Source organism: Oratosquilla oratoria, chromosome 12 (genome assembly GCF_046742065.1).
Source record: "Oratosquilla oratoria isolate Oo_2021 chromosome 12, ASM4674206v1, whole genome shotgun sequence".
Classification (NCBI taxonomy): Eukaryota; Metazoa; Arthropoda; class Malacostraca; order Stomatopoda; family Squillidae; genus Oratosquilla; species Oratosquilla oratoria.
The window spans coordinates 60853387-60870946 of record NC_134788.1 but is presented as its reverse complement, the minus strand read 5'-3'; the positions used below and the strand labels follow the sequence as shown (position 1 = coordinate 60870946).

The following is a 17560-nucleotide window of genomic DNA, read 5'->3' as shown; positions in this document are numbered from 1 at the left end:
AGAAATAATTGACTCCTCACTCAAGGACATAAAAAATCAACATTTTATTTCGTTATAAGCTTGTGGTGGTATTTTTGTGGAATTTCGCTTGTTTACCCAAAAAATGGAAAAGTGGTTTGCCGCAGAAATTAATATCAGATTCTTTTGAATCTCTCCAATATTGATTCATGACATCCCTGATTGGTGTGTGTATAGTAGTCCTCTCTGAAAATTTGACAGATATCTTATATCCAATTATGCTATTGTATACTCTTTTTTCTTGTGTCCTCCATCTGTAATATTTATTGAGCCACTCTTCTGCCTTATCATTTCCTGATTATATATTGTCCCAATCTGTGTTTGTTCTACACAACTCCATCATTTTTAGTATTTGTTCAATCTTTGACATCTTTCTTCTTCCTTTAACCTCTTCAATACGAGTCAAATTCTTGCATGCATCATCAAATTCCTAATGTACAATGCATCACTGGGGTATTGGCTGCTTGTTATTGTGGCAAAGTAGCATGCAGTCGATACTTTAGGGTCTATATGGGGCGCCCCTACGGACCAGAGCCACACATCATTTTGTCTATGATAGAAGAAATTCTGTTCATAGAGAAATGATGACACTTTTCTGTCCCCCAACCCCTTGTTGCTGTCCTGTACCATTTCTCTGAGTATTCTCTTTCTGATTGGGGGAATTCCCTGTGGTGGGGGAAAAGAATACTGCCACCAAGTTTTCCAACTTGGATCGTAAGAGGCGAGAAGAAAGGGACGGGGAGAGGGACTAGGCATCCTTCTCCCTGTAGCCCCAAGGGGCAATTTCCTAAAACAAAAAGAAAAGGCATAAGGGGTGCTGGCGGGCCTCGGGCCAGCACCCTAAGGTTTGGGTCTTTTAATGTGCGTGGATGTGGTACAGATGAGAGTAAAAGGGAAGAGATAGGTAGTATGTTTGTGAGAAGAAAGTTGGATGTGTTGGCTTTGAGTGAAACTAAGTTGAAAGGGAAGGGTGAGTGTATGTTTGGGAGTGTAAGTGGGAGGTTATCAGGAGTGAAGAGAGGGCGAGGGAGGGAAGGGGTGGCTATTCTAGTAAGTGAGGAGATAGGTAAAGGGGTAGTGGAGTGGAAGGAGGTTTCCTCAAGGATAATGTGGATGAAGGTGAAACTGGGAAAGGAGATGTGGGTCTTTGTAAGTGCATATGGGCCGGGCAGTGAGAAGAGCATGGAAGAAAGGGAGGCCTTTTGGATAGATTTAAATGAGTGCATAGAGGGTTTAGGAAGAAATGTCAATGTAATAGTACTGGGAGACCTTAATGCTAGAGTAGGAAATGAACCAATAGAGGGAGTGGTTGGGAAGTGTGGAGTTCCAGGAAGAAATCGTAGTGAAGGGTTGATGGTGCAAATGTGTCTAGAAAGAGTTGATGATAGCGAATACAGTGTTTAGGAAGAAAGTCAAGCATAAGTACTCATGGGAGAGGGTGGTAGATAGAGTGCTAATGGATTATGTAGTGGTAAATAGGATTATGATAGGAAGAGTTAAGGATGTACGTGTGTTAAGGGGAGAGGGTGGGGGAATATCAGATCATTTTTTGGTGGAAGGTTAGTTGAGAGTAGAGGATAGATGGAGAAGGAGGAAAGGGACAAAAGGTAGGGATGTTCTTAGAGTGAACTTGAATGAAAAGGAAAAGGAGAAGGAGTACGAAAAGAAGCTGAAGGAGGAGTGGGAGGGAGTAAAGGATAGAGCAGAGATGGGTGTGGAGGAGGAGGAATGGGGATGGTTCAAGGAGGGAGTCTTAAAGTGTGCAAGGATGGTGTGTGGAACAAGAAGGACAGGGGGAAATAGAAGAAAGGGTAGTGAATGGTGGGATGAGGAAACAAAGAAGGTTGTAGAAGAGAAGAAGCGAGCATTCACAGATTGGTTACAAAAGAGGACAGGGGAGTCATATGAGACGTATAAAAGGAAAGAAAAGAGAAGTAAAGCAAAAGGTAAAGGAGGCAAAGAGGAGAGCAGATGTGAAATGGGGTAGGAGTATGACAGAAAATTTTGAAAGTAATAAAAAGATGTTTTGGAAAGAAATTAAGAGAGGAGGAGGAGGCGAATCAAGTAGGGAAGAAAAGGTACAAGGTACAGATGGAGAGTTGATAATGGAAGAGATGGCAGTGAGGGGAAGATGGGCAGAATATTTTAGGGAGTTGCTGAATGTGAAGGAGGATAGGGAAGGAAAGATAGCTGCAGTGGGAAATACGAAGAAAATGAGAGTGATGAGTGAGGAGAATGGAGGAGAAATAAGGAAGGATGAGGTGAAGGCAGTTGTAAAGATGATGAAAGCAGGTAAGGCACCTGGTCTGGATGGATGTCATGCAGAATGTCTGAAAAAGGGAGGTTCAGTGATGGTGGACTGGTTGGTGAGATTATTTAATGTTTGCTGGAGAGAGGGTAGAGTACCGGAGGACTGGAGTAGTGCCTGTGTAGTTCCTCTTTACAAGGGAAAAGGGGACAAGTGTGAATGTAGTAGTTTCAGAGGGATTAGCCTGTTGAGTGTAGTAGGGAAGGCTTATGGGAGAATCTTAATTGAGAGGATTAGGAGAGGAACAGAAGGAGTAATTGGTGAGGAACAGTGTGGATTTAGGACGGGTAGAGGTTGTGTAGATCAGATCTTTGTGGTAAGACAGATATGTGAGAAAGCTATAGGAAAGGGGAAGGATGTTTTTTGGGCTTTTATGGATCTGGAAAAGGCTTATGATAGGGTAGACAGAAAGGCACTGTGGGAGGTTATGCAGATTTATGGGATAGGAGGAAAGCTTTTGGGAGCTGTCAAGAGTTTTTATGTGAGTAGTAGAGCATGTGTTAGGATTGGAAATGGAGAGCGTGAGTGGTTTGAAGTAAAGGTGGGACTTCGTCAAGGATGCGTTATGTCGCCCTGGCTGTTCAACTTATACATGGATGGGGTGGTGCGAGAGGTGAATGCTAGGGTAGTGAGTCAGGGATTGGAGATGGTTAAAGAAAATGGAGAAAAGTGGGAGGTGAGCCAGCTGTTGTTTGCGGACGACACTGCGCTTGTGGCAGGGTCAGATGAGGGATTGAGGAAGCTGGTGGCAGAGTTTGGGAGAGTATGTGATAGAAGAAAGCTAAAGATGAATGTGGGTAAAAGTAAGGTGATGAGATGTACAAGGGGTGAAAGTGGCAGTAGACTGGAAGTGAACATTAAGGGAGAGCGACTGGAGGAAGTGGATAGTTTTAGATACTTGGGTGCAAGTGTAGCAGGAAAAGGAGGAGTGAAGGTGGAGGTAGAATGTAGATTGAGAGAAGCGAGTAAATGCCTTGGTGGTTTAAAGAGTGTAATGAGAAATAGACATTTGGGAATGGATGGGAAGAGGAGACTGTATGAAGGAGTGATTGTGCCAACAGCACTGTATGGGGCAGAAACGTGGAACATAAGAGAAGAAGAGAGAAGGAGTTTGAATGTGTTTGAGATGAGGTGTCTGAGAAGTATGGTGGGGGTTACTAGGCTAGATAGAGTGAGAAATGAGGAGGTGAGGAGGAGAACAGGGGTGAAAAAGGATTTGGGAGAGAGGGTTGATGAAAGAATATTAGGATGGTTTGGACACATGGAAAGAATGAGTGAAGAAAGACTAGTAAAAGAGGTATGGAAGGCAGATGTGGAGGGAGTGAACATGAGGGGACGTCCTAGGATGAGGTGGATGGATGGGGTGAAGGGGGCTTTGGGGAAGAGGGGAATGTCTGTTGAGGAAGGAAGGGAGAGGACGGAAGACAGAGGTGAATGGAGAGTGGTTGTATATGGATGATGTTGTGACTGCATGAGGAGGAATGGGCGGGGGGGTGGGGGGTGGGGTAGTATGTGTGAGTAAATTTTGACGCAGCCCGAAGGGATTTCTCCCCGTCCTCTCCTTATATGCAATGGGGGACTTAGAGGGGGGGTCGCCGATTAAATGAAGCGGCCTTGCTGTGGATGTACTGTGTCTTGCGACACTGCTTCTGACCCAGGGCGGTGGGCAGGGTGCAGGGATGACCCGTCATCCAGGAGGTGCTCAGATGAGAGGAGGGTGGGAGGGGTGTGGAGTGTATTTAGGGATGAAATGGGTGGGAGTGTTTTTATGCCTTTCCCTTTTTGGCTACCTCCCTTGGAAGGGGGAAAAAGCCTTGGTATATGTATGTATGTATGTACAATGCATCACACCCCTTGTTTTATAAAATATGAAGTGACTGCTGTATTACTTGTTTTCTTTCACTCTTAATAATGATAAACACAGAAAACATGATCAAATCAGTTGACAGAATTCAGGAGTCACTCAGCTACAACTACAAAATAAATATAAACAAGACACTGAGGCCAGCATCCTCGCATACCCACAAGCACCTCATGACGTCTACATAGACGTCATCATATCAAAGAGGTTAAGCTTCTTCATCAATACTAGCCATTTGTTCCCTTCCCCTATTGCACTTATGTTAATGCCCCACTGTATTTGTATATGCTCATGTTACATCTACTACAAGCTCAAAAAGATAATGTTGAACATATATTTTCTTACAGGTCGAGGGTAAATATCAACATCTACTTGGAAAAGGTATCCAAAGATTCTGTATATTCATCATGTAATAGAGAGAATCTCGTGTGGCATATGTGGCTCACCTATCTCATGAGTCATCTTAAATATCACAAGATGGCCCACACTGGAGAGAAGTCTTTCCAATGTGATTTGTGTGTTGCAACTTTCTCACGAAAGGATAGTCTCAAACGACACATGGTGACCCACACTGGAGAGAAGCCTTTCCAGTGTGACCAGTGTGATTCAGCTTTCTCAGGTATGACTGGTCTTAGATAACACATGATGACCCACACTGGAGAGAAGCCTTTCCAATGTAACTTGTGTGATGTAACTTTTTCACGAAAGGATAGTCTCAAACGACACATTGTGACCCACACTGGAGAGAAGCCTCTCAAGTGTGACCTGTGTGATGCAGCTTTCTCTGAGAAGGGTAACCTCAAAAAACACATGGTGACCCACACTGGAGAAAAGCCTTTCCAATGTGACCTGTGTAATGCAACTTTCTCACGAAAGGGTGATCTCAAACAACACATGGTGACCCACACTGGAGAAAAGCCTTTCCGATGTGACCTGTGTAATGCAACCTTCTCACGAAAGGGTGATCTCAAGTGTCATGTGATGACCCACACTGGAGAGAAGCCTTTCAAGTGTGACCTATGTGATGCAGCTTTTTCATTGAAGAGTTATCTCAAACAACATGTGAAGACCCACACAGGAGAGAAACCTTTCAAGTGTGGCCTATGCGATGGAGCTTTCTCAGGGTATAGTAATTTCAAATATCATGTGATGACCCACACTGGAGAGAAGCCATCCCAATGTGACCTGTGTGATGCGGCTTTCTCACGAAAGAATGAGCTCAAACGACACATGATGTCCCACACTGGAGAGAAGCCCTTCAAGTGTGACTTGTGCAATGCAGCTTTCATAACAAAGAGTACACTCAAAGATCACATAATGACCCACACTGGAAAGAAGCCTTTCAAATGTGACCTGTGTGATGCATCTTTCTCAGGACATAGTGGTCTCAAATATCATGTGATGACTCATACTGGAAAGAAGCCTTTCAAGTGTGACCTGTGCGATGTAGCTTTCTCAATGAATAGTGCTCTCAAATGCCATGTGAGGACTCACACTGGAGAGAAGCCTTTCAAGTGTGACCTTTGTGATGCAGCTTTCTCACAAATTAGTAATCTCAAACGACACATAATAACCCACACTGGAGAGAAGCCATTCAAGTGTGACCTGTGTGATGCAGCTTTCACACAAAAGAAAACCCTCAATTATCACATGGTGGCCCACTCTGGAGAGAAGCTTTTCAAGTGTGACCTGTGCGATGCAGCTTTCTCTTGGAAGAGTGTTCTCGAACAACACATGGTGACCCACACTGGAGAGAAGACTTTCCAATGTGACCTGTGTGATGCAGCATATTCAGTAGAGAGTAATCTCAAACAACACATCATGACCCACACTTGAGAAGAAGACTTTCAAATGTGACCTGTGCGATGCAGCTTTCTTAGCAAAGGGTGATCTCAAATTACACATAGTTACCCTCCCTGTTGAGTCTTTCCAGTGTGACCTGTGTGATCCGGCTTTCTCACAAATTATCTCAACACACGACCCACGCTGGAGAGAAGCCTTTCGAGAGTGACCAGTGCAATGGTTTTCTTAGAAAAAAAAAAAAAAGGCATGTGGTGACCCGTGCAGGAAAGAAGATTTTCCAGCATTTTCACGAAGGTATTTCAAATGTCTTGTAATTAACTCGCACGAAAAGTTGATCTCGTGTATTGCGTGATTACCCATGCTGGTGAAAGGCCTCTCTAGTGTGACCAGGATGTTAACTTTTCTGTGTGATGGTACTTGCAGTTATGATGTACTGATCCATTGTTGTAGACCTTTTGGCTGATGAGTCGTCACAAACACATACTGTTGTAAATCTTTGTTTACTCTCGGTTGTGCAATTATTTGATTGGCCTATTGCATAGTTACGTTTTTGCTTGTTCATAATCAAAGATTCTTAAGTGATCCATTAAGTGCATGAATGGTTTTTGTAATTATGAAACACCATCGAAAATATTAGAAAATGGTGTGACTGGTGGATGTCATGATGGATACAGTGCTGCTTACCTAAGAGTTGTGTAAAGTTGTCTGTAGTATACGCCACTGTTATTTGCAATTTTTGATACTGTATATCTACAGTAATATGTATATCTACAGTAATATATTCAGCAGTATTTAAATCATGGAGACACAAACCCCACAATTTATTGTTTTCATGAAGTTCACGAGATCATTTTGTGATGGATGATAGCAGTTTACAATTAATTTATATACAGGCATTTGGAGGAGGGCAATCATTTCCTCATGATTATCTGACTCATGATAACTTTTGTGACAGATAATTTCTGACATGTATCATGACTCCTCCATGACCTTGTTATGGTGGAATAAATAAAACTAATAAAGAAATCTGCGACAGTATTATTAATGCAAAAAAAAGTATGGCATGATACAGAGCAATGTGTGCTCTCAACCACTGTTGATAAGATACTAATACATTGATGTTGGTACGCATAATGGACGGGAATACAATTCCATTAGCATGAACCCACTAGATGGTTCTGCACAGACGTAAATACTTCTACATATTCACATAGTGGTACAATACATTACGAGTATATGACAATATAATCACAATACTTCTGACTACTACTTAGCTTGGCCACCACATTTGCCTTCAACTTTCTCACATCACATGCCCTCCTAAATACTGTCACAAACTCCCTACTTTGACCCTGCCACAAGCACAGTGACATCATCAAACAGCAACTGGCTTACCTCCCACTTTTCTCCATTTTCTTTAACCATCTCCAGACCCTTGCCCATACCCTTGCCTTTACCTCCTATACTACTCCATCCATGTACTAGTATTAGGAGTATTAAACACAACTACAAAAGAAAAAATATGAATTTATCATTTGTAGTTTTTGATACCTCTTTTGCTTGAGTCATAGCATTCAGTGAACACAAGTCTTTAGCTTTTAAAATGTCACTTTGCTATCACTACTCTCAATGTCATCTGCGAGCTTGTTAGACAGTCTTAGTACACATCTTGCAAAAGCTCTGAAACCAATTTCCAAGTTGCTCCTGAACTCATCTAAGCCATTCAGGTCTAGGCAATGGCTCAGCATTATATATGTCTCTGGTTGGAACTCTCATAATAGATCTCTTATATTTCATGGTTTCCCAAACTTTAAGGCTTGCTAAGTCAAGGCACATATATTATAAATGATTCTTGCACTAATTGGTAACCAGTGTACTTCAATTAATGCTGGTGGGATTCTTGCTCGCCAAGACAAACCCATAATTAGTCTTAAAGCCCTATCCATAACATTTTGTAAGCTCTTCAGAAGATAATATGGTATGTTGTAATAACATATGCAAGCACTGTTATTATTTTCTGATCTATTTCTTTTTAAGAGCAAGGTTCCTGTTACTCTTATGACATTAATTTGATCATAAAATGTCAGTTTATAGTTAAGTGACATTCCTAAATCCTTGACCACTCCTTTCATTTTCATATTTTCCCCCTGACAAGGGATGTAGCCAAAAAACAAAGGCATAAGATCCACTCCCAACCTCATTCCATCCCTACATACTCCACTCCTATTCACCCCCCTCCCTCATTCTTATCTTGGCTCCTCCAGGATGATGGGTCATCCCTGCATCTTACCCACTGTCATAGGTCAGAAGTAGCGTAGCAAGACACAGCACATCTGCAGTAAGGCCACTTCATTTAATCAGCAAGCCCCCTTTCCGTCCCCTCATACAAAAAAAGAGAAGACGGGGAGAAATTCCTTTGGGCTGCGCCGAAATACCATTCATACATACCCCCTCCCCCTCCCCCACCTACTCCCCTTCCATACATCACAGCATCATCAATACCCAACCAATCTTCACTCACCCCTATCTTCTCCTTTCCTCAACAAATATTCTCCTCTTTCTCAATGCCCCTTTTACCCTATCCATCCATCTCATTCCTGGTACCCCCTCATGTTCACTCCTTCCACCTCTGTCTTCCACACCTCTTTTACTAATCTTTCCTCACTCATTCTTTCCTTGTGTCCAAACCACCCAATACTGTTTCATCAACCCTATCTCCCAACTCCCTTTCCACCCCCGTCCTCCTCACCTCTTCATTTTTCACTCTAGTGGAAGGTGAGTCAGCTGTTTGCTGATGATACTATGGTTGTGGCAGGGTCAGAGTAGGGATTAAGGAAGTTAGTGATAGTATTTAGGAGGGTATGCGATAGGAAAAAGTTGAAGGGAAATGTGGGTAAAAGTATGGTAATTATGAGATGTACAAGGGAAGAGAATAGCAGTGAATTAGAAGTAAGCTTTAAAGAAGAAAGGCTGGAGGAAGTGGACAGCTTTAGGTATTTGGGTTGGCATGTGGCAGGAAAGGATGGGGTGGCAGTGGAAGTAAACTATAGGCTAAGAGAAATAAGTAAATGCCTTCAGGGATTTAAAAGTGTTATAAGAAATATGCATTTGGGAATGGATGCAAAGAGGAAAACGTATGAAGGGATGATTGTGCAGAGGGTACTGGGGCAGAAACATGGAATTTTAGAGAGGCAGAGAGGAAAAGTTCAAATGTGTGTGAAATTAAATGTTTGAGAAGTATGGTAGGAGTTAAAGGTATGATAAAGTGAGAAATGAGGTAGTCTGAAGGAGAGCTGGGATGGAAAGGGAGATGGCAGATACGCCTGATGAAAGAGTATTGGGATGGTTTGGACACATGGGATGAATGATTGAATAAAGATAAAAGAGGTGTGGAAGGCAGAGGCAGATGGAGTGAACTTGTGGGGGTAACTGAGGATGAGATGGATGGACAGGGTGGAAGGGGTGTTGAGCAAGAGAGGAATGCAAGGAAAGGAGATATGAGTGAGTGGAGAGTGGTTGTGTATACATCAACATACATATACCAAGGCTTTTTCCACCTTACTAGGGAGGTAGCCAAAAAGGAAAAGGCATAAAATCATTCCCACCCATTCCATCCCCGAAAACACTCCACACCCCTCCACCCTCCCTCCCATCTTAGCACCTCCTAGATGACGGGTCATCCCTGCACCCTGTCCACTGCCCTGGGTCAGAAGCAGTGTTGCAAGACACAGCACATCCACAGCAAGGCCGCTTCATTAAATCGGCGACCCCCCCTCTCCGTCCCCCCATATAAAGGAGAGGACGGGGAGAAATCTCTTCGGGCTGCGTCAAAATTTTGCTCACACACACTACCTCACCCCCCATCCCCCCGTCCATTCCACCTCATGCATCACAACATCTTCCATATACTGTACAACCATTCTCCATTCACCCGTCTTCTGTCCTCTCCCGTCCTTCCTGTGTATACATGATACTGTGATAATAGGAAGGGAGGGGATGGGGGGTTAGGGAGTGGTGATATTTGAATGATATATTGATGCAGCTTGGAGAGATTTCTCCCTGTCTTCTCTTTTTCTGTTTGGGGATAGAGAGGTGGGTATTCGTAAGGGGAGGATTATATTTCTGGTGCTCTGTGCTTTGCCTTCAATTTTATATAAATTCTCAGTGGTTTGGCATCTGTGTTACTGGCTCTGGGAAGTGGACGTGAAGCCAAATGTGACAAGATTGCTGCTATAGTAGCCCTTTTTAAGGCAGGATATTCTGTAAAGGAAATATCTGAAAATACAGGAGTTACAGTGCATTCAGTGCAACACTGGTTGTCACATTTCAAGGAGGGTGGGGGAGCAGTGTTGCACTGTGCAAAGAGACATACCACCTAATAACCTAGGGTTATCCTGCTGAATTTGTGTAGCAAATTTATGATAATTGTCTATCATGCTTATTAACATTTAAAGTGCATGGTGTGAGTTTCTTGGGTCTGCCACAACACTGATGTGGGGTAGGTAGTGCCCCCCCCCCCACCACCACCACCATCCTTGAAACCAGAGTTGCACTGAATACACTGTAGCTCCTGTATTTTCAGAGATTTCCTTCACAGAATGCCCTGTCTCAAACAGGGCCACTATAGAAGCAATCTTGTAACATTTGATTTCATGTCCACTACCCATAGCCAGCAACACAGATGAACCACTGAGAATTTACATAAAATCGAAGGCAAAATGCAGAGCTCCAGAAATGTAATCCTCCCCATGTTGAATCTCAAACAGCACCAAGTCTGGAAACACTGCATACCCTGGTGACAGCCAACCTTGGTCTCGCTGCCAGACATGAGAAAAAATATCTGGCTCGCTCGGAATATTGAGGGCAAGGGACTTCCAATTTGTGGCATGAGTATTGATGTCAGCATTATTGCGTCCAAACTTATGGCAGCTATTGTATATTACAATCACTATGATGTTCAGCATGGATATATATTTGGGTTGGCTTATATCACAGACAGTGATCATAATATGGATGTCTTTGTACATTTGATCTTTTCTCTGATGGTGGGATTTACAGTTCATTTTAGAAATGTGTTACAACATTTAATCACTTGGATATAAAGGTATTTTTTAAATGGCGATGGTTCTGTTTCAGTAACATGCTAATACATTTTTCGCTTGTTTTCTTTTATGTATTTAAAAATATATTTTTATTGTTGTTGTTGTTGTCGTTCCCTAGACTGTCTGTCCGAGCAGTCCCGTCTCCCCAAGGAAGGCCGCAGCCGAAACTGGGTTTTCCCACAAATCCTTTATAGAGTGTATGTTGTGTTGTTTGCGTGCATGATTGTGTATAATGCAGTCTTCCATTATGTGTTGTATGGTATGGGGTGAAGTGTTACATCCTGGGCAGCTGTTCACAACACGGTCGTCCAGCCTCTTCTGGTAGCTTAGAAGTGCTGGGTGGTGACCGCATCGCAGTCTGGCCAAGTGGACTCTGTCCTTACGTGGGAGAGAGGATTCAGAAGGGTGGATATCAGGGGGTCTGGCATGCAGCAGTGTGTTGTCTTTCAGTGTGTTAATGGAGCGGTGAGTGATATGATTATGAATATGTTTCCGGAGGCTGGTATTTGGTGGTTGTGGAGGAAGAGAAGAGAGTATCTGTGTGTAATAAAGGTCTATGGGTGTAGTTTTAATGTTTCTTGGTGTGTGTGGGTGTTCTGCTATGTAGTGTAGCGGGTGTGATGTGTTTGTGGTGGCTGCAGCAAGTGTTTGTGTGCCTCTCATGTCGAGGTGGTCCTTGACTTTGAGGACTTTTGTTTCATGGTGTAAATGGTCTGTAGGTGATGTATTTGTGCAGCCTGTAATTGTTTTTAGGGCTTTGTTTTGTATGATTTGAAGGGTGTTGTGGTGTGTCTCACTGAGATTAGGAGCCCATGCAGGACTCGCATAATTCATCACTGAGCGTATGCATTGTTTGTATATTGTTATATTAGTTTCTTTGTTTTGTCCAAATGTTGTTCCAGTGATTGACTTAAGTGCGTTAAGTCTAGGTGTGCATTTGTTTTTTATGTTTGTGAGGTGTTGTTTGAAAGACATGGATGTATCGTATGTTACACCAAGAATTTTCGGTGTGTTTGTGTGTGGTATTAGAGTGTTGTTGATGTAGAGATGAGGTATGTATTTGTGTTCTTTTGTCCAGTTGGTGAGAAGTGTTGCTGTAGATTTGGTTGGAGCTATTTTGAGTCTGTTTGTGATGAACCATGTGTTGAGTGTGTCAAGGTAAGGCTGGATTATTTCTGCAGCTTTGTCTGTGTTACGATGTGTGCATGTGATTGTTATGTCGTCTGCGTAGGAAGAGATTTGTATTTCTGAGGTGTCTGGCGTGGGTAAGTCATGCATGTATAGATTAAATAATGTGGGGGATAGAACTGAGCCCTGTGGTACTCCGTTCTTAATGTTTCTGATGTGCGATGATTGGCCATTATATGACACATGAGCATTCCTGCCTGCCAGATAATTGGCCAGCCATCTTTTGGTGTTATTGTGCATGTCTGTGTTATATATTTTATTTGTTAGGTTGTGGCGGGGGATAGCATCAAAAGCTTTACTAATGTCCAATGTTATAAGAAGTGTTCTGTGGTGGGGCCTATCTGAATTGATGCCATCTAAAATTCTTTGTGTGAGGTTTGTCAGAAGAGTGTTTGTGGAGTGTAGTGGCCTAAAACCGTGTTGTGAGTCAGCAAGGGGAATATATGGTGTGACAAGTTTAAGTATTAGGCGTTCAATGACTTTAGAGGGGGTGCAGAGAAGTGTGATTGGGCGGTGCGATGTTGGGATTGTTGGGTCTTTGTTCGGTTTTGGAATGGTGATTATTTTACCATGCTTCCAGATGTCGGGTATAGTGTTGTGTGAATAGCTGTAGTTTGCAATGTTTGTGAGTGCGTGTATACCTTGTGGTCCAATGTGTTTTAGGTGGATGTTGCTTATGTTATCAGGGCCACAGGCAGATGAGTGCTTGAGACTATGCATTATGAGTTTTGTCTGACTGTCTATGAAGGGTGTATAGTCTGAGTCTGTGGGAAAGTCTTTCTTACGTCGAATGGTGCGTCGGTCGTCAGTGTTTTATGTAAGATGGCTCGTCTGTGCAAAATGACGTATGAGTGCATTTGCTTGTTGTCTGTTTGAGGGTAGATTATCTGTTGTTGTGATTATTGCTGCGTGAGAGCGTGTAGTGTTAGTGTTGGATAGTGTGATGCTGTTGAGTGTTTTGTACAATTTGCTGGTGTTTGTTTTGTGATCAAGTGTATTGATAAAGTTTTGCCAATTTTGTGTTTTTTGTTCATGTATTTTATTGGCAATCACAGTGTTTAGTGTTTGTATTTGGTCTGCTATGTTTTGAGGGATAGGTGGGGGGGTATCGTGTTTAAGTGTGTCACGTTGTCTGATGAGGCCTTGGATTTCTGGTGTGAAGTTGGGGTTGTGTGATTTTCTGTTGCCCTTAGGGATGTATCTCTTGTCTGCGTTTTGTATGATTGTATTAAAAGCGTGCACAGCATTGTTTATGTTTGTGATTGGTGTACTGTTAAGTGTTTCAAAATGTTGTTCTGTCTCTTCATTAAAGGCTTCCCAGTTAGCTCTCTTGTAATTGGTGTAAGTGTGTCTGTGGCCAGCTGGGGTGCATCTTGTTTTGGTGGTGATGATGATTGGAAGGTGGTCAGAACCAAGGGCTCCGACCACTCTCCATGATGTTGTTGGGGTTAGGCAGGGGGAGCAAAAGGTGATATCAGGAGAGGAGGGAGTGTAGAGGGCTTGGTATGGGATATGTGTATGATTATGCGTGTTGTTCATGATAGTCAATGAGTCGAATTGAGTCTGTATATCAAGCCCTCTGTCTGTGTCAGGGTTGTCGACAAACCAGGCAGACGACTTGGCGTTGAAGTCACCACCCATGATCAGGTTGGGGATTGAGGTTAGTTGGCTGAGTTGAGGTCTGAAGGTGGTTGGAACTGTGGGGGATGATTGGGGGGGAATGTACATGTTAACTATTGTTAGTGTTGAATTGTTGCCTGTGGGGATACGAATGGATTGGGTTTCTGTTGTGTTATCTGTGGTAGGGAGGAGAATTTTGGTTGTGGCACTTGTGTCCACAAAACAGATGGAATGGTGGATCAGGGTGATGAGTCCACCGCCATTGCCGTCAGTCCGGTCTTGTCTGATGGTGGTGTAATTATGAAATGATGGTGTTTTGTGTGAGTGTCTTAATTTTGTTTCTTGTAGAATTGCAATGTGTATGTTGTGTTGTTTAAGAAAGTGTTCAAGTTCATGTTTTTTAGTGTTAATACCGTCAATGTTGTGTTGTAATATGTTGATGTTGTGTGTTTTGTATGTGTTGTATGTTGCCGTTTGGGGTTGAGGTTGGGGTGGTAGTGGGGAAGGTGTAGGATCTGGGTCAGAGGGGGGGAAAGGAGAGATCGGGGACAAATGAAGGGGAGTACTAATCGGGGGTAAGGGCAAAGGGAAATTGGGAGTGGGTAAGGGTGTTGGCTGTGGTTGGGGAGGTGGGATTGGGGTTACTGGAGGGCAGGTAGAACATGTCCAAGTGTTTGTGTATTGGTTTGTGTCAGCAAGTGTTGTACAAGTGAGGTGGGCCCAGTTTTTGCACATATTGCACTGAACTGAGCCCTTTGTCTGTCTGCTCGAAGTAATGGGTTTAGAGCATGTTGGGCATGTGTATTTTGTGGTGGGTCCAGGATTGCTCTCTACATCTCCGGCTAAAAGTAGAAGAAGAGGGGTGATCGCCGGAAAATGACCCCTCAGTGCAGAAAAAACGTAACATTGTGTGTTGGAAAAAAAGGATTGTGGTACTCCCCCAGGTAGGCGTAGCTCCTCCTTGGGGATCGGTGCCATCTGCGTAGAGCTGATGGCCAGGGGTAGTTGCTGCTGATTGGCCCCCAACTCTTGGGGTTGGGGGGTGGTCCCACGACGTAGACGTTGCAGCTCCAGGACCTATTTTTATTTTGTCATTTTGTGTTTGGATTAAGCTCACCTCCTCATAAAATTCCAAAAGTATGCAAGCATGAATATTTGACATGAAATTGATGTTATCCAATAGCTCCCAACCTACCCATTCCACAATATTTTTATTGTAGAATGCGTAGGCTGGGAGCTATTGGATAACATCAGTTTCATGTCAAATATTCATGCTTGCATACTTTTGGAATATTATGAGGAGGTGAACTGAATCCAAAGACAAAATGAAAAAGGTATTGCTGCAAGGAGCCAAACGAAAGTGAATCAGTAAAGAAAGCTAATGATGAAGTTCAAAATACGATGAAAAGAAAAAATAATATAATGTTTGGGATACTAGAGCAGGTAAAACCTGGTGTGAACCCAAGTCTACAGGCTGATGAAATGGACCAGGATTCTATTATTAAGGAAATGTGTAGTGAGGTAGGTATGGAAATTTTTCATAATGGTATTTTGCAAGAGAGGAGAGCTGTGGTGGAAAGGGAGTTGGGAGATAAGATTGATGGAAGAGTATTGGGCTGGTTTGGATACATGGAAAGAATTAGTGAAGAAATAATAGTAAAAGAGGTGTGGAAAGCAGAGGTGGAGAGTGAACATAAGAGGGCAACCAAGGATGAGATGGATGGATAGGGTAAAAGGGGCATTGGAAAAGAGGGGAATGTCTGTTGAGGAAGGAAGAGAGAAGACAGAAGATAGGGGTGGTAAAATTGCAGAAGCAAATTCCTCTAATTGCTCAGTCTGTTATGCATCAGGTCCAGTGTAGTGTACATAGTGTAAGTTGAATGTAATATAATAATGAGTATATATTTACAACTGATGAAATAAATGAGCTTAAAGGGAGATTACTGGAAAATAATCAGCCTTATCAAGTGATTGTTTTCCAGGAAGTGTGTCTAGAGCATTGTAGGTTTGAAAGGGTATTTACAGAATATGATATTAAAAGTTATGAGTTGATAGAAAAAAAATTGTAGATGCAGTGGAAGGAAGAGGCTTGATTATGTTACCAAAGGTATAAGTGCAAAAATTATGAATTTGCAATAGAACTATGGTGAAAAATGAAATGAAATCCTTGCTTCTTAGTTTGATATACAGGAGGCCAAGTGTCAATGAAGAAAACAGCAAGTTTCTGAAATTAAGGAAATTAGTATGAAGTTAAAACCACATGGTGATGTGTGTATCCTGTTTGTTTACATTGTTCTTGACAGGCTGCCACTTTATCTTCTTAGTACAAAAATCCAATTTAAGAAATTGACTGCTCTCTCAATTCACTGTGTATTTATTATAATTTTGTTACAAATAAATTTCTTCTTTATATTCACTTCATGTGAATTATATAATCTACAATCATATCCTGCATAGGTTACTTATAATGTATCTCTTTTTCTTATCTTTCTGAGAACACTTAAATAATCTACCTACACTCAATAGATGATTGGTAAATTTGCATGACATAAATATAGATTAAATGAATAAGTTGGAAAGAGGATGATGGTGAAAGGAGTCAGCAGCTACCATCCCTCCCAATCTCCCTGGTCCCACAAGAGTCATGAAGCAGATACTTATAGAAATCCTTAATTTTGATTTTTAATGGCTTGATATGTGAAATCTGAATGCATCATCATCACATTGAGGAGTTGTTAATGTAGGAGAGAACATGTTTTATTCTACATTTATCATAATTGCTGTAAACATAAATTATAAGTAAAGATGTGTATAAACTGATAATTTCTTTTCCTTGACTTCAACTCCAAATAATTAGTTTCTTACCCTATCAAGTTTTGAAATAATTTTTATAGTTGTAGAATGACTGCTCTTTCTAGTGATTGAAACAAAAATTTCCTATTTTATGAACAAAGTGGAGAAATATAATATATTCTGAAGGAGGCAAGGAAATTGCGTGTCGCTGGTGGCTGTGCGGAGCAGTCTGAAGGACTACCAACTGTACCAAGCTGCATGGCAGAAATTGAGTGTAATTTCTTATTGGAATGGACTTTAGCTATAGGTAGTGATAGGTAAGGCTTGGTTGACTCAATTATTTTTTCTCACTCTAAGATAATGGACATAAACATATTATAGATTTATATATGGGCTTGTGGTACTATTTCTGTCAAAATTCACTCTTTTACTCACAGATCCTGGTGGGGGGGCAAAGGTATTCCCTGATAGATGGAAACCATGTGATTTGCTGTAAAAACCAATAAATGATTCACAAAAATTATGCACTTATTTCTGACATCTTTAGTTATTAGGTGTGTGTAAACCTCTGTAGTTTTTACTAATATTTCTTATTTCCAGTTGACTCTACTTTTATATCCTTTATCATACTTTTGTTTTTGTTTTTTTCTAGGCTTCTTTTATTATTTCCCTATTAATTTTCAAATTACCAATCACCTAAGAAATTGCTACAGGGCACAAATATCCACATAAGTAATTTGTAACTCCTTTGAAGTGGCTGATTCCACTGAATAACTATAGCTCAACAAACTTTTCCAACCGTGTGCCTAGTTTTAGTGATTGATAGAGGTGAGGGGTGAATCTAACTTAACCTAGTTGTAGGAAGGG

The 17560-nt window shown here is 41.9% G+C and overlaps 1 protein-coding gene across 2 annotated transcripts in view; it reads left to right on the top strand.

Moving 5' to 3' along the window:
* The window catches only part of LOC143031871 (uncharacterized), a 36466-nt gene that overhangs the window by 15534 nt on the left and 3372 nt on the right, over positions 1-17560 (top strand). The window contains exon 2 of one of the 2 annotated variants that reach the window (XM_076196229.1): positions 4535-7016. The exons of the other annotated variant lie outside the window; for it this stretch is intronic. Within the exon in view, the coding sequence (XP_076052344.1) occupies positions 4830-6023 (1194 nt within the window). The 5' untranslated portion in view covers positions 4535-4829 and the 3' untranslated portion in view covers positions 6024-7016. Of the gene's footprint in view, positions 1-4534; positions 7017-17560 lie in introns of those variants that run through there. 2 annotated transcript variants of the gene reach the window in all.